The sequence below is a fragment of the Manis javanica genome, chromosome 4, assembly GCF_040802235.1.
Source record: "Manis javanica isolate MJ-LG chromosome 4, MJ_LKY, whole genome shotgun sequence".
Lineage (NCBI taxonomy): Eukaryota > Metazoa > Chordata > Mammalia > Pholidota > Manidae > Manis > Manis javanica.
The window spans coordinates 182,346,180-182,367,086 of NC_133159.1; the positions used below are offsets into that span (position 1 = coordinate 182,346,180).

The following is a 20,907-nucleotide window of genomic DNA, read 5'->3' on the forward strand; positions in this document are numbered from 1 at the left end:
TGTGGGCAGAGAGTTTAGTTGTCCCAAAGCAGATCATTCTGCCGGTATTCGGTATGTTGCCTCTGAGACCCCTGCCGTGGTAAACTCGGAGTGCCAAAGCGGACCGTCCTGATGAACTGCTGAGTTGCTGGTTGAGGAAGTGTCTGCTTTCACATAACCCAAGTGCTTTTAAAAACGGAACCAAAAAGCTCTGTTACAGTACATTTCAAGCATCCATTTTGTTAGTAATCCGGTGCTCTGTAAAAGTGTACCTTGGAATTTAGCTTAGGGTAGTCAACATTTTATTATTTCCCAGTTTCTGAGGATCAGGGAACAGTTTAGCAGGTCTCGTGAGGTTTCAGCCCAAGTCCAGGGCTGTGGCCTCAGATTTGCTGGAATTCCAAGCTCAAGCACATGATGCAGGCAGAAGGCTCAGTGCCTTTCAGGCTATTGGCTGGAGGGTAGGCTCCCTGCCACCTACGCTCCAGGCCTCTCCATAGGGCTGCTCACAACAGGGCAACTGGCTTCTCCCAAGTGAAGCCTTGGAAAGGCAGATGGACAGCGAACAGGAGCAAGGGAAGCGGCAGGCACTCCAGACAGCTGAGCATCTCGTAGCATCTCAGGGGTATCCCCACTTCTGCCTGTTCTCCTGGCCTGGGGCAGTGCAAGAGGAAGCCTGCGTATGGGGGACCAGGCTGCTGGGGCCACGTGCGCGCAGCCTACTACATGCGCCAAAGCAGAAGGAATTAGGAGCCGAGCACTCATCCCCCACCTTCCATGCTCATGGTCGTCACCGGTGCCCTTGCCTCCTCCCACACATGCAGCCAATTAGAAGCAGACCTCAGATGTCATTTCCACTGCAAGTATTTCAGCATATTCCTTTTTATGTCTAAATATTTATTCCTAAGGAACAGGATCCTTTTTGGGGGGTTAAGTGATAGCGACAGTACCATTAACCCGCGTGTTTCAGGTATCCGGTGCTGTGTAACAAACCACTCCAAAAGGCAGGGGCTTGGCACAGCGGGCTGCGGTCCTGCTCTCGTGCAGTTGCAGTCAGATGGGGCCAGGGGAAGCCATGCTGGAGCCACACGAAGGCTGGTCTCTGAGATGGTCGTTGTACCGGGCTGAGCTGGGTCTGCCGACCTCAAGACCTTGCACATGACTCCTGTGGGATTTTGGCAGCTGAACTCCAAGAGCTAATGTTCAGGAGTCCTGTTCGTGATGTTTTATGTGACCCACTCAGAAGTGCCAGAATCAAACTTACGTGGCCCCCACTGGTCAAACCCATAACCCAGGCCAGACCAGATTCAAGGGCAGAGTTAGACTCCACCCCTCAACAGAAAGAGGAACGGAATGTGTGGCCCTCTTTAGTCTAGCCACGATGACCCACGTTCCTCTCGTACAAAGCACACTACCTCCCAGGACCCCCAAAAGTCTCATCCCACTGTGGCTTCAGCTCAGGGTGCAGGTGAGAGAGGCTGGGGAATGGGCTAAAGACCCAGCAGACCTGTCCCAAGGTGCCGACCATCCTGTTTCACTTCCTGACCTAGACAAAATCTGTGAGCATAATAAAATGGTGCTTGTTTTTACACCAAGTTTTGGAGTAATTCTTAGAAAGCAGTGGGTAGGTAACAAATATCAACCAAGGAAAGTAACAAGGGTCCTAAACATCACTAAAGAGCCAACCAGTATTTTCCTTGATTGCATTGTGAATTCTTTCAGTTTTTGTTCAAATCAGAATCAGTTTTCATCCATCGCAGTGAGCTGCATGTTAGTGGCTTAATTAGCAGGATCATTCTGCTCTGTAGTGTCCTGTTGAAGGACCAGGGTTCGCTTCTGCTACCGTCTCCCACAGCAAAACCATATGACCCAGCAATTCCACTTTGGGGAATTTACCCAAAATAAATGAAAACACCAATTCGAAAAGATACATGCAACCCTCTATTTATTGCAGCATTATTTACAAGAGCCAAGATATGGAAGCAACCTAAGTGTCCATCCATAAATGAATGGATGAAGATGTGGTACATATGCACAGTGTAACATTACTCAGCTATAAAAGAAAATATTAACATTTGTGACATCAGTGGACTCAGAGAGTATTATGCTAAGTGAAATGTCAGAGGAAGACATACCGTATGATTTCATGTATAACAAGCAAAAATAAAACAAAAATCCCAGAAATAGTCTCATAAACCCATAGAACAAACTGGTGGCTGCCTGAGGGGAAGGGTATCGAAGGGTGAGGAAAATAGGTCAAGGGGATCAAGAGGTAAAACCTTCTAGTTATAAAATACAGAAGTCATGGAGATAAAAAGTACAGTATAGGGAACACAAATACTGTAATGACTGGTCACAAACAGTGACTGTACCTAATCATGGTGAGCACTTCGTGACATATATAATGAAACCCTATGTTGTCCACCTAAAACTAATATGTCAACTATACTGAAGATTTTTAATTGAAAAGGATACAGGGTTACAATACAACTTAATATTGCCAACTAATAAAATTACCAGTATGATAGGAGAGGGTACTAAAAAAAAAATATGGGAGGATTTGGGGTAAAGTGTCATGCTGCAAGATATTCTCAAATCAGTTCAAGATACAAATCAAATCAGGAAAAGCAGGTGGCGTACTAACCTCTGGTGGTCTGGGGAGGGGCAGACAGGAATTCTCTGTGCTGCTCTCTGAATCTGAATATCAAACTTGCAAAGTAACACTTAAGAATATTCGGTTAGAGAGCGAGGCTGACATTAACAGGTGATAAAGCAAGATGCTCTATCAATTTCAGGAAGATCTTAGAACGTTTAAGGGAGTATTCCTATAAAATTTAAAAAATACAAGGCAATATGAAGAACAGAGATGTGAGTCTTACCTCTGCAAAACTGTAGCACAGGCACTCATCAACGGTAGCACATACGTTCAACAAAGTAGCCTTTGGCGGCACTGTTTTGTTGGCTGGGATGAATGCCAGTGGACATGGGACATTAATATCCAGTTAGGCCATGAGTGTTGAGAAGCAAAGTCCTCCAAACTGTCCAGGGAGGTCTTATCCATGGTAATTGTTACTCAGTCCAGACATTAAAAAATACATAAATACATTTATATACATATATATAAAGCTCAGGAAAAGTACAAAGCAAAACCACAATGAGCTGTCATTTCACACCCTTTGGATGGCTAGAATACAGGAGACAGACAAATGTTGGTGGGAATGTGGAGAAAGTGGAACCTAGGGCATGGCTGGTGGGGATATAAGATGGAGCAGCTGCTTGAAGACACCTTGGCAGTTCCTCAAAGGTTAGAGTTGCCCTACAACCCTGTGATTCTACTCCAGGGAATTGAAAACATATGCTTGCACAAAAACATGTTTGTATATCAATGCTCATAGTATCATTGTTCTAATAGCCTGAAAGTGGAAACAACCCACATACCCATCAACTGATGAGTGGAAAAATGAAACATGATGTATATAATACCTGGCAAGAAAAAGGACTCAAGTATTGATTCATGCTGAAGTGTCGGAGCTCTGAAAACGTGTTAAATGACAGAAGCCAGACACAAAAGGCTGTGTGTCATACAATTCCATTTATACGAACTGTCCAGAATGGGTGAACCCACAGAGACAGCCAGCCAGCTAGGGCTGCCAGGCACTAGGGGATGAGGAATGAGTGACAGTGGATATCTTCTTGGGTGATGAGAATATTCTGGAACTTGAATGTGGTGGAGATATGATCCAGTGAATACTGTAAAATCACTGTACACTTTGAATGAGTAAACTTTATGGTATATCAGTTACATCTCAATAAAGCCTTCATTTAAAAAAACAGCAGTATACAAGGGTTCCATCTAGAGAGTGCTGGGAAGGCAATTTATTTTGCATGCTTCTCCTTTTGTGCTGATTGAATATTATTTTTTCAATTCAAAACTAGTTCTCTTAAAAGAGCACTTCACATTCCATACACTATTAAAGCAAAACACAAAACCCACTCCACTGCCGCTGCCTTTTTGGCCATTGTCTATGGGTGTCATCCACATTGAGTTACAAAAGCTGGGCCCCGGCAGCCCCTCCCCATACACAGCCTCTGCCCATGCCAGGCTGCACCTGTTGGCCCCTGGCCCCACGGGGCTTCTTCCTTCAAGGCCCCGCACAGTGGCCCTAGTGAGGCTCCATGTCATTCGTGCCTCCACCCCATCCAGTGCTTTCCTGGTGTCCTCACCTCAGGGCCTTTGCACTCGCTCTTTTCTCTGCCAGTAAAACCTCCCTGATACCCTCAGACCCTCACGGCTCACACCTCCACCTCCCGCTTCCTGTAGGCCTCCTCCTACAACTTGTCACCTCTCCTGTCTCCCCCTCCCACCTTGTATTCACTTCCCCTGCCACACCCCTGGAAGGAACTTCTCCCAGGGCAGGGATTTCTGGGTTTTGCTCACTGGTCTTGTCTGGCATGCAGCAGGCATTCACATTTTGTTCAATGGGTAAACAAACTTAATTTTCTTCATACTCTAAATTGAAAAGATCACTTCACTAGGTTCTTATAAGGATAAATGGGATCTGTACAGAACACCCAGCAGTACAGGAGTCACAGGCTCTGAGCAAGTATTTGTGGAATATTCCTGCAGCCGGTGACAGAGAAGTGCTGCCTATGTCCCCAGTTTACTTATTTCTATTGTGGTCATTATATTGTATCATAATTCTTGTTTCCTATATTATACTAGCAACTCACTGAGGACAAGAACAAAACTACTCGTTCATGTGATACCACTGCTGAGCACAGACACAGCACGTTACATGTCAAAGGCTGTCTGAGAAGTACAGCAGTCACTCGGTGGATCTGGGACCTCCACTCCCACATACAACCCAAGGGAGAGAGGACTGTCCCTTCTTACCCGAGATTGCTCAGTGACCAAGGGGACCTTTGCTCAACCAGTCATCGAAAGCCAAGGACATGCTTGGAAGCTGGCCGGCTCCCGCGCACAGGCTCCCTGCGACTGCAGCTCAGAGGCCCTCCAGCGTGGCAGGTGGGCCAGAGCACCAACCCACCTGCCTGCTGCTGGCTCCACTCAGCCCCTCTGAACACTGAGTAGCTGATAGTGGAGTGAGTCATGTGCCTACTTCTGGGCCATCACGGAGCTTCTGTTCAGACCGCTGGCAGGCAGAGGGGGGAGCGTGCAGCCCCATCCGCCAGCCACGCAGATGCCGGCCAACTGCAGTTCAGCGTTGAAGCAGGGCAAGAACACGCTGACCACCCAGTGTGACTTCATCCTCTCCCTCCCCCCACCGGTATTTGGGGGACAAGGAGCTCCACCTGAGGTGAGCAGGTGCCAGGGCAACATGGCACAGGGATGGGGGACCTCTGCTAGCTCAGCAGCCCCTTCCTCCCTCTCAAAAGTGTCCCAGGGTGGACAAGAAGTTAGAGGGTCCTCCAGTCCTTCAAGTAAAGTGCGGATTCTGTCTCAGGTAAGGGCACTGAGGCTGAAAGTAGCCTGGGCCCGGGGCCCTGCTCCCTGGCCTCCCCACCAGCTCACCCGGTCTTGGGCTTTACTCGTTCGTCTGCCTCCCCCTCTGCAGGCTCCCAGCTCCTGCGGCACGTGACCACCTTCGGTCTCTCCTGGGCCACACCACCCACCACAACTGCCAAACCATGTCAGCTCAAAGCTCTGGTCGTGAGCCCCTCTCCTTGCCTGCCTCAAAACTGGCGTCTGCCCACCTCCGAGACCCAACAGCATGGCCCTGCCCCTCCACGGGCCTTTGCCTGGGCCTTTCTTTCCAGGAGGGCATCCTCCCAGCCAGCCCGTCTGTTCACCACGCTCCCTGCAAGCACTGAGCAGCCACTCAATGCTCTCATCCAGGCCGTCACTGCCAGCACCAACGGTCTCCGGCCTGCGCCCGTCTGCTGTGCTATCCATGCCCTCTTCAGCTGCTGGCCAGCAGGGAGCAAGACGACCCACCCTCTCCCAGCAGCTCTCTGGGAGCAATCGCCTTGCCCGCACATGCTGCTCAGTCTGAGGCCACCTCCTCGGGGACAACCCCACCTCTCTGCCATCTACTCTCAAGGCTGCGGCAGCCGAGGCCGGGCGTCCACCCACTGGGCTGGGCTCCTTGGAGGCAGGCAGGAGTCATCCTGCGCACCTCCCCATTCAATGCCTGGCGTGGCATGCATCAGGTGGCAGGCAGTCCCCAGCTGGCAGTTAAAGGCCACCCCTTAGTCACACCCACATCCCATTCATGGATGGGCAATTACGAACTGCTGGAGCTACACAGGGGCCTCCTGGAGAAGTGAAGTGAGGCGCAGAGCCATGGGCCGTCACCCTTCTCCAGTCCCTACTGTGGGGCTCAGGGGCAACCTGAGGCTCCTACCCTGCCCCTCCCCAGTCCCTGTTCTCCAAAAGCTGTTGTCTTCTAACTGCCCTGCTTACTCCAGAATGGGCCACAGAACGGCCCTGAGCTCTTGCTGGGTTTTAGGCAGAACTGGTAGCTCACAAGCACCACCCTCCAAGGAATTTTGTGGAAGAGCCAGAAAAGGCCTCAGATGGGTTTCCTGGCCCCACCTCCCATGGGGAACCTCTGCCTTCCCGAACTGCACCTCAGGGTGCTGGTGTAGAGACAGTGACATCACAGGCCTCCTGTTCTGCCCCAGCATCGGCCACTCCCCCATTCTCTACAGGTCAAACTAGATTGTCACCACTTCCACCAAGCACACCATTGAGAAAAGAGAACAACCTCCCCCCCCCTCACTTTCCTGAACATGAAACACGAGAGAAATGCAAGGGGATCACATCGCAAAGTCGAAATCACTAGACCCAGGTCTCAGAACGAGAACCAGAAGCAAAGGAACAGGCCAGCCCACGCTACCCCCACGCCCCAGTGCAGGCCGGGACGGGTGACTGCAGGCACAGGGACCGCTGCTCTGCCCGCCTCCTGTGCCCACCAGGGCGAGTCAGGGAGTCAGGATTGGCAAAACAGGATAGGAGAGTGGCAGCCGCTGCTGGAGCCCCGACTCCAACCTGCACCCAGGCTGGCGGGGCCACTCCCCACGGCCCTGCTCAGGTCCGCGTCCCTCCCTCCCCCCTGGACAACACCGATGTGCCGGCCCAGCTGAAGGACTCCAGGAGCGGCACAGAGCAAGCAGGTCCGGTTCTCCACACGTTTCTATTTTATTATGGCAAAGGTGAAAACGCCACCTTCTCCACAACAGCAACCGGTAAAATTTATCCCAAAAATAACTCGATACAAAACAGGTCTGTTTCAGAATTAAAAAAAAAAACAAAAAACAAAAAACAAAAACCTTTACATGAGTTTTTAAATCCTATTTTAAAACATAAAAGAAACAAATCCATCATTGGCCACGCAGCCTGAGTCCGCCACCCCCTCCCGCCAGGGAGCACGGCCCAAAGTCCGCGGCTTGTCCCATGCATGGATTTGCTGGTCTGCTTAGCTGGTGTCCATCTGAAACAGAAAGAGGCTCTCATTCACGGGGGCCTGCTCTCCCAACTTCCTGGCCGCCCTGCCGGGGCTCATCTGCCACTTACTCTGGCATTATAGGCGTCCAGCTGGGCGTCCAGCTCCTCTGCGGAAAGCTGCTGCTTTGAACTCCTGCTGGCGCCTCTGCCTCTGCCCCGGCTGCCCCCACGTGTGCCTCTCCGGGTGCCACCACCACCACCAAAACCTCCAGATCCACGGTTTCTAGTCATCCCGCCTCTGTTTACACTAGCAATGGAAAAGAAACTCACTCACATGCTTGCACAGCCTTCAGGATGAGCGACCACAACTAGAGGCCGACTGGTCCCGGAGGTCCCAGAACTCACCTCTGTGCAGGTCTTCGCTGTGTATCGATCTGTGACGTGACGAGTTGGATGTTCATGGGGCGGCCTGTGGACAATGACAAAGAGGACATGCTCCAATTAGGCGGCTCTGAGCCCTGGTAGGTGGCACCAACCCTGGTCTCCATGCAAGCACCAGAAAGGGGTTCCGTGCGTCTCAAACGCTCCTGGCAAGAGACGCAGCCTGGAGATGCTGGTGGGAGAACATGACAGTGACAGTGGCAACCCCACCGCAACCTCCTCACTCCTTCTCAATCCAGTTTAGTTGGGCATCTAGCCAGGTGTCCAGGGTGCGCACAGGTGGAAGGTGCGGGTGACCTGCCAGGAGAAGAACCGGTACCTTTGTCTTTACGACTACAGCCCCGCACTCAGAGGTACTATGGCGGCTCTAAGAAGGCTTCACAGAAGTGAATCTTCCGGAAGGAGCTGAAGGAGGGGAGGGATGTAGCTTGCTGGATGGGGATTCACAAGAGGTTGGTCCAGATGTGTGGGGCAGCATATGAGAAGTGGGATGGGAGAGAGACGAAGGGGCAAACGCAGTGCCCTCAGCCAGAGGTGAGCCCTGCTCCTGAGTGGGCGGGGCCAGCCCCAGACTCCACGAGCGAGACACGGTCCCTCCTCCGTCCTGGCCCCCGCAAGCGCACCGTCCAAGGGGACGCCGTTGTACTGCTTCATGGCTTTCAGGGCATCTGCCTTCCGCTCAAAGTGCACGTCAGCTGTTCCTAAACTGCGGCCAGAGCGATCGTAATGCACAGCTGCCTTCTTCAGGGTCCCAAATTCAGCAAAGAGTTCCTGGGAGTCAGAAAGAGCAGGGGTTAGCAAAGCGTTTTCCTTCTAGTGGTCCGGGAGCTGCTTTGGGGGTATTCCCCTGGGAGGCAGACAAGAGCACAGGGGCAGGGCAGTGGTAGTGGGTACTAGGGAAGGGACAGGGTAGGCAGGATGGCAACTTCCAGGAGCAGCTTGGCCTGAGGGCTCCTGCCAACTTGGGGACCTGACATCTATACCAAGATGCAGGTAAAGGATTGCAAAGCCCACCAATGAAGGGCACAAGATTAAGTCACTATTCTTCAACAAAGGAAAATTAACAACACACCCAAGGACTGTACCAAGAAACAGCAAGGGAACCAAGATCACAGAGTGAGGGATGCTATCTGACGTGTGGACAAGCTCAAAGGGCCCCTCGATGCTGGAGCCCTGACCCGGCCCCTCCCCCAGGGCAGATTCTGGCTCACCTTTCCCTCTCCTCCTACTCAAGCCTGCGGCAAAGTCTGAAGTCAAGCGCTGCCATGGAAACCGCCCTGACCTCAGGCAGGCTGGGAGTTGGAGAGGGAACCCAGAGTGTGGGGCTACTCCGGCCGCAGGCACACAGCGGGAAGTGGAGTTCACCAAAAGCGGTTTCCAGTGGATGCCAGAAACCACCTTAAAAAAAGTGTTGAGACACTGTGAGTGCTCAGCAGCCTTGCTCTGTCCTCCCACGGTAAAGTCAAATGACTGGGCTCTGGGAAATTGAACCCAGGAAGGCCCAACACCCTGACCCAGCCATCTCTGGGACTGATCCCCAAGATGTCTAAATGCCTTTGGAATTCAACAACAACAAAACAAAGCAAAAAAAGAAAGAAAGAAAAGAGAAAAAGGAAGGAAAGAAAGAAAAGAAAGAAAAAGAACGAAAGAAAGAGAGAAAGAAAGAAAGAAAGAAAGAAAAGAAAGGAAAGAAAGAAAGAAAGAGAGAGAGAGAGAAAGGAAGGAAGGAAGGAAGAGAAGAAGGAAGAAAGAAAGAAAGAAAAAGAAAAAAGGAAGCTTCAACCAAGATGGGTTTGACGATCGCGCCGGGAAGACCGCAGGGAATAACGGGCCCCAAGTTCCATGGGAGACACAGGGCTCAAGGCAGACAGAGCCGCAAAGATGCCTGGGGCCGTCCTGCTTCTGTGCTTCGTGTGTATATAGAGGGAGATCTTTTTTCTCCTAACAAATCATTAAAGAGAGCACAAAATAAAGCAAGCAATCAGACTAGCTCTATCGGCGACGAACCACTCACAGTGGACCAATCCTGGAAGTTCGGGCAGAGGATTTTCACTCACAGAACATGTTAGCAACGAAGAGCGGCTGTTTCTAGACTAAGCTGGGGGCCCGTCTTCCAGCAGAAACTGATCTACTTGTCGGACTTTTGACTCCAGCCTGGCCTCCGCTTTACATCCGGGCGGCCCCTTACAGGGACAGCGGTGAGCCCGTGGGTGGCTGGGGAGGGGGGGGCGCACTGTCCTACGGCGGGGGTGGCGGGGACTCAGGGCCACAACCCAGACAGGCTCCCCTCCGTGCGGGGAGAACTGCTCACCAGGCCTCTCTGCCTTTACCTGAATATCAGCGTCGGACACTCCGAAATCCAGATTCGACACGAGCAGTTTCCCACCCGTCTCCACGCCGGCGCCGCCCCCAAAGCCGCTGTCGAAAAGGTCATGCTGCCACTTGTCAGGAAGCTGCTTCGGCTGGAGAAGGAAATCGACGAACACAAACAAGACCCGTGAGTCTCACCCCGGGCTCTCCCCAGCTCTCCCCGCCCGGGGCAGAGGGCCCACCGGGCCGCAGCCTTCCCCCTCCCGCCCACGCCGCGCGGGACGCGGCTGGCCCGCAACTTCTCGGCTCCCTCCAGCTAACTCCCCGCCGCCGGGCTCCCGCCGCCACGAGGCCCAGCGCCCAGGCGAGACAAAGGCCAGAGGGTCTCCGCCTCCAGGGCCCGGCCGGCGCGCCACCTCCTGCCTGCCCCGGCACCCGCGCCCACCGGTCTGGCCCGTCACTCTCCCCCGCGTGCCGCGCGCTCCGTCGCCGCCGCACTCACCCTGCTGTAGGGCGCAGGCCGGTTCCTGCCGCCTCCGCCCGCCGCGCCGCGGGCGATGGACGGCCGGTTCCGGATCGGGCCGCCGCCTCGATTCACTCTTGCGGCGGCCTGCGCCCCGCCGCCGCGGCCGCCCTGAGAGCCGACCCGGCCGCGGCCCCGGCCCCCGCCGCGACCGCCTCGCTGGCTCCGGTTCAGCTTAATGATGTCGTCCAGGGACATGTCCATTTTGTCGGCCATGGCGGGCGCGGAATCAGCCTCAGCTCGAGCGCGCGCGTCAGCACGCCCTAGCGTCACTTCCGGTGCCGCGCAGGGTCTTCCGGTGCCGCGCTCTCTGAACGGCCGCGGATTGGCTGCGGGCGGGCGGCGGCGGCGGCTGGAGCGGAGTGGCGCGTGCGTGCTGGGGCGCGAGCCCCGAGGCGCTGCTGCGAAACGCCGGTCTGCGGCCGAGGTCACTTTTGTACCTTCCCGCGCGAGCGCCGGCGCTACCAACGGAAGGCGGGCGGGGCGGCGCACGATTAAGCAGGCGGAGGTGCGTGGGAGCGGGGCGGGGCGCGCCGTTAGGGTGGGGCGGGGCGGGACGGGCGGGGCGCCCTCCCCTCCCTCGCGCGAGCCCGCACCCTGCCTCGCCCCGACCCTCGTGCTGCCCGCACGTCTTCCCTCCGTACATTTCCCCCGCCGCCGCCCACTCCTCCCCGCCCCTCCGCACCGCCTGCCCGGCGCCCTTTCCCGCAAGCCCCTCCCGGCATCACGCCCCACCCTTCCTGCTCCCTGCATCCTGAGCCCGTGGGGGCGGGAGGGGCGCGGCCTCGGGTCCCCCGACCTTGGGGGCACAGGCCGAGCAGCTGGCGGTTTTCCCTCGGCGACCTCTCAGCGAGCGTGTTTGGGGCTCCATCTGTCACCCCAAGTTGGTCACACCCCTTAAAAAGTTCTGCTGGGCATGTTTTCGCACGTACTTGCTGAAGTCCCTGCAGATCCCCGAATGGGAAATGGGACGCCCGTCCGCCCCAGGGGGGCGTCCCTGGCGGCAGGAGCCCAGGTGCTGCAGCCCGGTGACCTCCCCGCAGGCGCCGCCATGAAGGTGAAGATCAAATGCTGGAATGGCGTTGCCACCTGGCTCTGGGTGGCCAACGACGAGAACTGCGGTATCTGCCGGATGGCCTTCAACGGCTGCTGCCCGGACTGTGAGTGCCGAGCCCCACAGAGCCCCTGGCTGTGGCTTCCCTTCCTCGGGAAAAGAGCCGCGCGGTTCGGGCCCATGTTTGTGGAAAGAGCCCAGCAAAGCTTTATTTATTTATTTATTTTATTTTGGTATCATTAATCTACAATTACCTGAGGAACATTACGTCTACTAGACTCCCCCCTTCACCAAGTCTCCCCCACACCCCTTCACAGTCACTGTCCATCAGCGTAGTAAGATGCTATATAATCACCACCTGTCTGCTCTGTGTTGCGCAGCCCTCCCCGTGCCCCTCTCCCCACGCACTATACATGCTAATCCTAATGCCCCCTTTCTTCCCCCCCCTTATCCCTCCCTCCCCACCCATCCTCCCCTGTCCCTTTCCCTTTGGTAACTGTTAATCCCTTCTTGAGTTCTGTGATTCCGCTGCTGTTTTGTTCCTTCAGTTTTTCTGTTCTTATGCTCCACCTATGAGTGAAATCATTTGGTACTTGTCTTTCTCCGCCTGGCTTATTTCACTGAGCATAATACCCTCCAGCTCCATCCATGTTGTTGCAAATGGTAGGATTTGTTTTCTTCTTATGGCGGAATAATATTCCATTGTGTGTATGTACCACATCTCCTTTATCCATTCATCTACTGATGGACACTCAGGTTGCTTCCATTTCTTGGCTATTGTAAATAGTGCAGCGATAAACATAGGGGTGCATGTGTCTTTTTCAAACTGGGCTGCTGCATTCTTAGGGTAAATTCCTAGAAGTGGAATTCCTGGGTCAAATGGTATTTCTAGTTTGAGCTTTTTGAGGAACCTCCATACTGCTTTCCACAATGGTTGAACTAATTTACATTCCCACCAGCAGTGCAGGAGGGTTCCCCTTTCTCCACAACCTCACCAACATTTGTTGTTTTGTCTTTTGGTTGGTAGCCATCCTTACTGGTGTGAGGTGATATCTCATTGTGGTTTTAATTTGCATTTCTCTGATGACTAGTGATGTGGCGCATCTTTTCATGTGTCTGTTGGCCATCTGAATTTCTTCTTTGGAGAACTGTCTATTCAGCTCCTCTGCCCATTTTTTAATTGGATTATTTGCTTTTTGTTTGTTGAGGTGCATGAGCTCTTTATATATTTTGGATGTCAAGCCTTTATCGGATCTGTCATTTATGAATATATTCTCCCATACTGTAGGGTACCTTTTTGTTCTACTGATGGTGTCCTTTGCTGCACAGAAGCTTTTCAGCTTGATATAGTCCCACTTGTTCATTTTTGCTTTTGTTTCCCTTGCCCGGGGAGATATGTTCATGAAGAAGTCGCTCATGTTTATGTCCAAGAGATTTTTCCCTTTGTTTTTTTCTAAGAGTTTAATGGTTTCATGACTTACATTCAGGTCTTTGATCCATTTCAAATTTACTTTTGTGTATGGGGTTAGACAGTGATCCAGTTTCACTCTCCTACCTGTAGCTGTCCAGTTTTGCCAACACCAGCTGTTGAAGAGGCTGTCATTTCCCCATTATATGTCCATGGCTCCTTTATTGTATATTAATTGGCCATATATGTTTGGGTTAATGTTTGGAGTATCTAATCTGTTCCACTGGTCTGTGGCTCTGTTCTTGTGCCAGTACCAAATTGTCTTGATTACTATGGCTTTGTAGTAGAGCTTGAAGTTGGGGAGCAAGATCCCCCCCACTTTATTCTTCCTTCTCAGGATTGCTTTGGCTATTCGGGGTCTTTGGTGGTTCCATATGAATTTTAGAACTATTTGTTCCAGTTCGTTGAAGGATGCTGTTGGTAATTTGATAGGGATTGCATTGAATCTGTAGATTGCTTTGGGCAGGATGGCCATTTTGACAATATTAATTCTTCCTAGTCAAGAGCATGGGATGAGTTTCCATTTGTTAGTGTCCTCTTTAACTTCTCTTAAGAGTGACTTGTAGTTTTCAGGGTATAGGTCTTTCACTTCCTTGTTTAGGTTTATTCCTAGGTATTTTATTCTTTTTGATGCAATTGTGAATGGAGTTGTTTTCCTGATTTCTCTTTCTATTAGTTCATTGTTAGTGTATAGGAAAGCCTCAGATTTCTGTGTATTAATTTTGTATCCTGCAACTTTGCTATATTCTGATATTAGTTCTAGTAGTTTTGAAGTGGAGTCTTTAGGGTTTTTCATGTACAATGTCGTGTCATCTGCAAATAGTGACAGTTTGACTTCTTTACCGGTCTGGATTCCTTGTATTTCTTTGTTTTTTCTAATTGCCATGGCTAGGACCTCCAGTACTATGTTGAATAACTAGCAAAGCTTTATAAGAAAAAATAGTGCAACCTTCTCCCGTGATCAAACTCGGCTGTGAAACACACCAGACAAAAAGATGTGTTACAGCCTATTTGAAAATTCAGCAAATGAAGGAATATTATAGAGACACCCCGCATCCAGCGTGTAGAGTAACAACAGATAACATGTTTCCATATCTACTTTGCTGTTTTGCTGAAGTGTTTTAAAATAAATTGGTAAACTTACTTTACCACCCCCCCCTTAAGCCCCATCTCTAAATGTAATACTGACTTTCACCCACCACTGTTGTCCCACAGACAAGGTGATGATAGTTCCTCCGCGGTGCCCCCATTCCTAGTCCTTGTTCAGATTTCTGCAGTTGTCCCCAAGTGTCTTGGGCAGTGTGCACATGGTCACCCACCAGTGCTTAAACTGCAAGCAGCCCCTCCGCCTTCTCGTTTTTTTTTCAGGACATCTGACTTTTAGAAAGTTGTCTTGCAGAATGCCTACCGTCAGGTTTATTAGGTACCTTCTTTGTGATGTATTTTGTATCATTGCTTGTCCCTAATATATTTTGTGAAATAGAAATGTCTGATTATATGTTTAGGTCAAAAGCAGGTTTTTGTGCTGTTGAAGTTTTTAGTCAGACCCAAGTGATCATAAAGCAGAAGGGTGAAGTGTAAGGCTTCGTCACCAGACAGGGGCAGCCAGCGGGGAAAGAGGCCTGCATCCTGGCTGTCCTGGAGGGACTAGGCGTTTTTGTGGGGTGACATGAGTGCTTCTTACATGCAGTGAGACGCAAATTACTGAATTTTAGTGCAAATACTATTTTGGTGTAGGCCTCATCTTCACATCTGCCTTGGGTGAAAGGAAATCTCATCACTTGGGAGTTAATCCGTCCTGATTTGATCAGACAGGTAGGATGGGATCCTAGGAAATCATCGATTGGTTTAGCTTTTGCCTATGAGAATGAGACGAATGGTCACACACAGGGTCTGGTTATATTTAACCTATTTAATTAAATTAGTTAATTTATTTTCTTGGTTTGATTTAAAAATTTTTGAATTTTATATTGAGGTGAGTTGATATATATTTAATCTGTTATAGAAGCTGCTTTTTAATTTTTTCTCAAAATTAGTATCTTTAAGAAAACTCATATTTTTGTAGAGGTTAATTAATCTATTTTAAACCTAAACAACACATTTTCACCTTCTGAAAAGAAAGTCCTTGAAGGCATTTCTGTGTCTGTACCCCTGGCCAGATGTGGCAGCGTGAGTGTTAAATGTGGTTCTGGTGGGCCACGTCCCCGCGGAGCCCAGCCAGACCATTCCCAGGCTGGGGTCTTGTCACAGTGGGCCTGCAGCTGCCGAGAGTAGGGGCTCGGGAGTCTGCCCCTTGGGCTCTCGAGTTGGGGTGAGCTGAGTGAGTGATGCTGAGGCACGGCACTGGACAGGCCGGGCATTTCTCTGCAGATCACGTAACACTGGGTTTCTCCTGGTAAAAGTTAATTCCTGTGAGAAACACGATGACTAAGGCGGTAACAAATTCACTCCGCATCCCAGAGAGCTTTGGGGGTGAAAGTCTTGTTGAAAGGTGTTTATTTGAAAAGGACTCCATCAGAACAGGAGCAAGCCCTTGCTGAGTCACTGTCGTCATCAGATGCCCCAGGCAAGCTGCCTGCAGGTGCCTGCACTGGAACAAGTGGCTTCCTCACCCCCACGCCCTGCCACAGAGGCCAGAGAGGCTAGCCAGCAGGGTCCTGCAGGGGGCCAGCTGGCTGCCACTCCTTGGTTTCTGTCCTGATTTGTAACACCCTCTTTTGGATAGGGGTGATTGTAGAGCTCTGCTGAGGTCGGAGGACTGTGAGGGTGGGGGCAGGGGGCTACTCTAGATCAGGTCACAGCACGTGGGCCCCTGGCACAGGCTCCCACTCACCCCACACCGGGGCCTGGGCATCAGAGCGCGTGTTATGATTTCATATTGGCTAAGTATATTTTCTGGTTGTTTAGTCGTAAGAGTTTCAGAAGGAGACTAACATTTCGTTACAGAATGTGTTTTTCACAAGATTGAGAAACACTGCCCCGAACGAGTGAGAAGGTAGAGTGGTGGCCATCGCTTCTGACTCAGTGGGATGCTTGCACCCCTGTGTGGCAGGGCTGGGAGATTGGAGGACAGCATAGCCAGATTCCTGGCCCAGCTCAGTGGAGCAGTTGATAGGTGGGGTTTTGAGAGTGTCGCTTTGTGGCTCAGCCATGGTGCTGTTTATTTAATATATTGTAGGATCCTGTGTTTGGTGTCAAGAGTAAGGACCAGGGCCATAGGTGACCAGCCTGGCCCTATGCTTACAGGGGTCCAAAGGCAGATTCTGTCCTCAGAGAGCTCCTAGACCTGCACTGAACCAGAGCTGCTGCCTGGGCACCCTGCCCACCCATCCTGGCCTGTCTGGTCCCTCGTGTTTGTACACCAGAGACACGTGGACCAGCTCGCACCCTCTAGGTGCAGAGGGCCTCCCCCGGGTGCTCTGGAGAGGGTGGAGGTGGCAAGTTGCAGCTCCCCAGCATGGGTGGGGACCCTGAGGTGGGGCTGGGGGCACAGCCCCTGTGCTCTGCCCACACCAGCCACTTGATGGGTTTCCCGCAGAATGTGGGCGAGATCGGAGGGACACTTGTTGCCCTTGATCCCGGGCAGTGTGGTGGTTTCCCATCTGTGCCAGGTGCTCTCCACAGAGGTAGCATTTCCAGGCATGTGGGGTGGAGTGCCAGTAGCATGTGAGGTGGAAGGTAGCACCCTATGCACTCGCTGCTGCTGACAGGCTGGACTGTAAATGTGTGTCCCCAGTGCACCTCTCTGTATGTGGGTGCCTGCCACCTGGGGAAGGAGACCTGGAGGACCCAAGTCCCCGCCCAGTCCTCTGACTCCACGTGAGAGGAATCGTCTCCCACCCAACGTGTGTCTTTGGTGGGTGCATGGGTGCCACAGGGCAGGTGGCAGAGTGCAGTGTATCTGCACACAGGCCCAGGCCCTGGGAGGAGGGCGGGTGTGGGGAGTCTTGTCTGAGGCTGGAGGCTGCAGCGGGCTGGCACCAGTGCCCCCATCGCCTGACCAGCGCTCCCGTCCCTCCACAGGCAAGGTGCCTGGCGATGACTGCCCCCTGGTGTGGGGCCAGTGCTCGCACTGCTTCCACATGCACTGCATCCTCAAGTGGCTCAACGCGCAGCAGGTCCAGCAGCACTGCCCCATGTGCCGCCAGGAGTGGCGCTTCAAGGAGTGAGGCGCTCCTGCCCAGCCAGGGTGCAGTGAGGACACGAGCTGGTTTGTTTTTCCCATCACAACGCTGACACTTTTATCCAATAAGTCAAACTCATTAAATTACCTGAGCCCTGCTGGAGGCCTCTTGTTGCCTGTTCCTTGGTGCTGATGTGTCCTTGGTGTGTGTTGATATGAAAACTAATGAATAAACATCGTGATGCAGTGCATCTGGGCCCTGAGACACAGCCCTGGGAGAAGGAGTGGGACAGGCTGGGAAAGCCCAGGGCAGGAGTGTCTGGCTTGGAGGTGGCAGGGCCTGGCCGTGCAAAGGCTCTGGGGTGTGCTTTGTGCCACTGGGGGTAGAGGAACGGCGTAGAGGCAGCCTAGGGCCCATCAGCCAGCCTCTCCCCGACAGAAGCTGGGGTGGGGCCCTGGGGGCTGCCCACAGGCTGGTCTTTGGGGCCCTGGCAGCTGGCAGCCACTGCCTGTGGTCCCTCTTGTCAGAAGGTGGTCCCTGAGCAGATCTGTCGTAGTTCCTTCTGCCTTGCTCAGACTTAAGGCCAGCCCTGCACAGGGGCTGTGACCACCTGGTGTAGAGACTGATATTCTTGACATTAGGATGTATGTCCCCAGGCACCTGAGGGACCCCCTACCTAGGAAATGACAGCCCTTGGGAGGCTCCCCTGGGGTGGTGGCCCCTGGGGCACATAGTCCCAGCCCTGGGAGTCTTAGGTGGCTTCTGGAGCCTGCGTGATGCCGTTGAGCTCCTGGGAGTCACTTGGCACCGGCTTCTCTGGTCATTCTTGATGGGTTCCCCCTTGGGGTCACTACTTCGTGCCTTCGTAAGTCCTCCTGTCTGTCTAGCGGGTGGCCGGTCGCACAGCGCTGTTACGTGGCTCTGTCCTCAGACCCCAGGGGAGAAGACCCAGTTCACTCAGAGGGACCGGCCTCCTGGTCACCCACGTGTCGCTCTCCTTCCTGTCTGGGTGTCATCCCTGAAGGGAAGGAGGCCTGGGGAACCATCTCCCTCATTGCACCCAGAGCTCACGTGCCTCTGCCCAGAAACCCAACTGCCGGTGCCCCTGTGCTGGTGTCTGTCTGGGGAAGCTTACACCCAGAAGAAGGCTCGTGACCAGGATGTTCAGGAAGTGGAAGTGGGAGGGGGGCACCTGAGCAAGCCTGACGGCCTATGTAACTTGCCAGGGCAGGCTGGCAGCCCCACCTGGGGCCCTGGGTTCAGACTCCTGCGTACTCCTGTCAGGCCGGAAAACAAATTTATATCTGGCTGCTAGGTGCTGGGCGGCTGCTCTGCATTCTGAGCGGCCATTCTGTCTCCAGTGTGGCTGGATCCGGGGGTCTCCAGGTTGTTTACAGACTGGCAGGGAAGGCGCCCTGGCTGGCCTGGCAGGCCCCAGCCTTCTGGGCTCTCCTCACTTTATCCTGGCCTGTCCCTGCAGTGGAGCCTTCCCTGGGGAATTCTGGCTTGTGACAGGAAGTGCCCCTGGGCACTGCGCACCCCAGGTGCCAGACCCTGAGTCCAGCCTCCCAGGCTTTTCGCCCTTACCCTTTGGGATGGATGCGCTCACCCCCGGAGGGGTTCAAGCTTACCCCGGGTCACACAGCCTGCCCTGGCGGGCCATGCCCATTTCCCTGCCAGCCGGACTCCCAACACTTTTCCCTGGGTTCCAGCCTGGTCCTTTCAAGCTGGACGTCCAGCCACCCACCTGCGCTCCTTCCCTGGCCTCTCCCGGGGGCAGTCACACTGCCCGCCTTCACAGCGCTCTCCCCTGGCCTCTTCTTATCTACCCCAGAGTCCCCTCCTTGACCCTCAGGGAACCATCCTGCCCACCTTGCCACCAGCTCCGTTTTCCCACTTGTCTGGCTTGAGTCAGGGACTGGTTCTGATTCGTCTCCTGGACCCCAGCGTGTAGTCGGTGTTTAGTACCAGAGCTTCTGCTGGGTGGTGATGGGTCTCCTTCCTCTGTGGCCAGCCCCGAATGTTTGGGCCAGTGTTTGAATGGAGAGAAGGCAGGAGGCTCCCCAGTCTCCCAGCACAAGGGCAGAGCTGGGGAGGAAGGGCCTCTGGACTCCACCGCGGGGCCAGCTGTGCATTGGTGGGGTGATCCGAGGCCGGGCCTGGCCTTGCTTTGCCTCTTCCAAGGGGTCCCTGCCAGTGGCAGCCCGGTCAGAACCTTCCCCCAGGGTATGAAACAGACTGGCCCTTAGGTGCTTCCCCCCACTTAGAGGCTTCCTCAAGAAGCCCTGGCCCACGGGGTCAGCTCCCCTTTAGGAGAGGAGACGCTGTCTCGGGCACCGTGCGGTCAGGTCAGGCCCATGCTTACTGGGGACTTCTGGAGGCTGACTCGGGGCTAGGGCGCCCCTCAGCCTGTGGGCGAGACCTGGGCGTCCCCTCTCGACAGGAGCAAACGAGGCCCAAGACGGGAAAGTGGAGAGGGGCGGGGCTGGGGGAGGTGGGCGTCGGAGCCACGAGGCGCGGGGCCCATCTGCGCTCCAGCCCGTCCCTGCGCCGGAGGGGCGCCCACCCAGCCTGCCTCCTGCTCCTGAGTGGCGAGGCCGGCGGGCTTCTGCGTCCCCTCCCGCGCGCCCCGCCCGTCCGGGCCCGCCGCGCATATAAGGCGGCGCCGCCGCAGCCCCGATCGCCGCCGCCCGCCGCCGCCCGCGCTCATGGCCAGGACCACGAAGCTGGTGGGCGCCTTCCTGGCGCTGTGCCTGCTGCTGGCGCCGCCTGGCCTCGCGTGGTACAAGCAGGTGGCGGGGCCCAACTACTACTCGGTGGGCCGCGCCTCGGGGCTGCTGTCCGGCTTCCGCAGGTCCCCTTACGCGCCGCGCTCCGAGCCCTCCGTGGGCACTGGACACCCGGGCCGGGCGGGCGCCCCTCCGGAGTCGCGGCCCAGCCTGCGGAGCCTCGTGAGTGCCGGCGGCGGGGGTGCGGGACAGGGGTCGCGGGGCGGGAGCGCGGGGCGCAGGGGACCCAGGGAGCGGGCCGTGCCCTCAGCGTCCCCCTGTCCCCAGGCCGTGTGCGTCAAGGAGGTCTCCCCGAACCTGCAGAGCTGTGAGCAACTCCCCGACGGCCGCGCCACCTTCCAGTGCAAAGCGAACGTCTTCTTGTCGCTGCGCGCCGCCGACTGCCGCAGTGTCTGAGCCCCGGCCCTGAAGCCTGGACGTCCGTCACTTGGCTCCCGCACGTATTCCCGCCGCCCGCCGGGTACCCTAAGGTCCCCACCCTGGTGCGACATGGCTCCAAGTGCCGCCCACCCCATCTCCACAATAAATGGCTAATTGTATAAACGAGAAGTGCAGTGGGCCTCCGACGTGTTGTGGGTCCTGCGGGCGGGGTTCACTGGAGTGGCAGGGACCTGACCACACCCCCTGACCTCCACCGGGCTCTCCTGAAATGCTGCCCCGGAGCAGCCCCCAAGCCCTCCCGCTTGGAAAGATGCAGTCCGCGGGGCCGCATGTCTGGCCTGGAAACCAGATTCTAGACGCCCCCTAGGGGCTGTGCCCGTCGGACCTCTCCAGGCCCTGACCGTCTCCCATCGCCCTGCCTTTCTCCACG

General features: G+C 54.4%; 3 protein-coding genes across 3 annotated transcripts; 2 read left to right on the top strand and 1 right to left on the bottom strand.

Moving 5' to 3' along the window:
- Positions 1-7,122: 7,122 nt before the first annotated feature.
- Positions 7,123-10,927, bottom strand: ALYREF (Aly/REF export factor). Its single transcript, XM_036997211.2, has 6 exons — positions 10,641-10,927; positions 10,159-10,290; positions 8,452-8,599; positions 7,793-7,856; positions 7,517-7,694; positions 7,123-7,433 (listed from the first exon to the last, which is right to left on the bottom strand). Exons 1-6 carry the CDS (start codon positions 10,875-10,877, stop codon positions 7,419-7,421), a joined length of 774 nt encoding a protein of 257 aa, XP_036853106.1. The 5' UTR covers positions 10,878-10,927; the 3' UTR covers positions 7,123-7,418.
- An 83-nt stretch (positions 10,928-11,010) lies between these two features.
- On the top strand, positions 11,011-17,464 carry ANAPC11 (anaphase promoting complex subunit 11). Its single transcript, XM_036997212.2, has 3 exons — positions 11,011-11,169; positions 11,705-11,821; positions 17,207-17,464. Exons 2-3 carry the CDS (start codon positions 11,713-11,715, stop codon positions 17,350-17,352), a joined length of 255 nt encoding a protein of 84 aa, XP_036853107.1. The 5' UTR covers positions 11,011-11,169; positions 11,705-11,712; the 3' UTR covers positions 17,353-17,464.
- A 2,376-nt stretch (positions 17,465-19,840) lies between these two features.
- NPB (neuropeptide B) lies at positions 19,841-20,650 on the top strand. Its single transcript, XM_017657341.3, has 2 exons — positions 19,841-20,258; positions 20,364-20,650. The coding sequence occupies exons 1-2, from the start codon at positions 20,016-20,018 to the stop codon at positions 20,490-20,492; spliced, it is 372 nt and encodes a 123-aa protein (XP_017512830.2). The 5' UTR covers positions 19,841-20,015; the 3' UTR covers positions 20,493-20,650.
- Positions 20,651-20,907: the final 257 nt, after the last annotated feature.

Bases quoted from the DNA above. Each gene is read 5' to 3' on its own strand.
- ALYREF (XM_036997211.2), bottom strand. From the start codon at position 10,877: ATGGCCGACAAAATGGACATGTCCCTGGACGACATCATTAAGCTGAAC. The intron at 10,291-10,640 runs GTGAGTGCGGCG...TTCCTTCTCCAG, and splicing joins GGCCTGCGCCCTACAGCAGG to CCGAAGCAGCTTCCTGACAA. The intron at 8,600-10,158 runs GTAAAGGCAGAG...TCTGACTCCCAG, and splicing joins TGTCCGACGCTGATATTCAG to GAACTCTTTGCTGAATTTGG.
- ANAPC11 (XM_036997212.2), top strand. From the start codon at position 11,713: ATGAAGGTGAAGATCAAATGCTGGAATGGCGTTGCCACCTGGCTCTGG. The intron at 11,822-17,206 runs GTGAGTGCCGAG...GTCCCTCCACAG, and splicing joins CAACGGCTGCTGCCCGGACT to GCAAGGTGCCTGGCGATGAC.
- NPB (XM_017657341.3), top strand. From the start codon at position 20,016: ATGGCCAGGACCACGAAGCTGGTGGGCGCCTTCCTGGCGCTGTGCCTG. The intron at 20,259-20,363 runs GTGAGTGCCGGC...CCCTGTCCCCAG, and splicing joins GGCCCAGCCTGCGGAGCCTC to GCCGTGTGCGTCAAGGAGGT.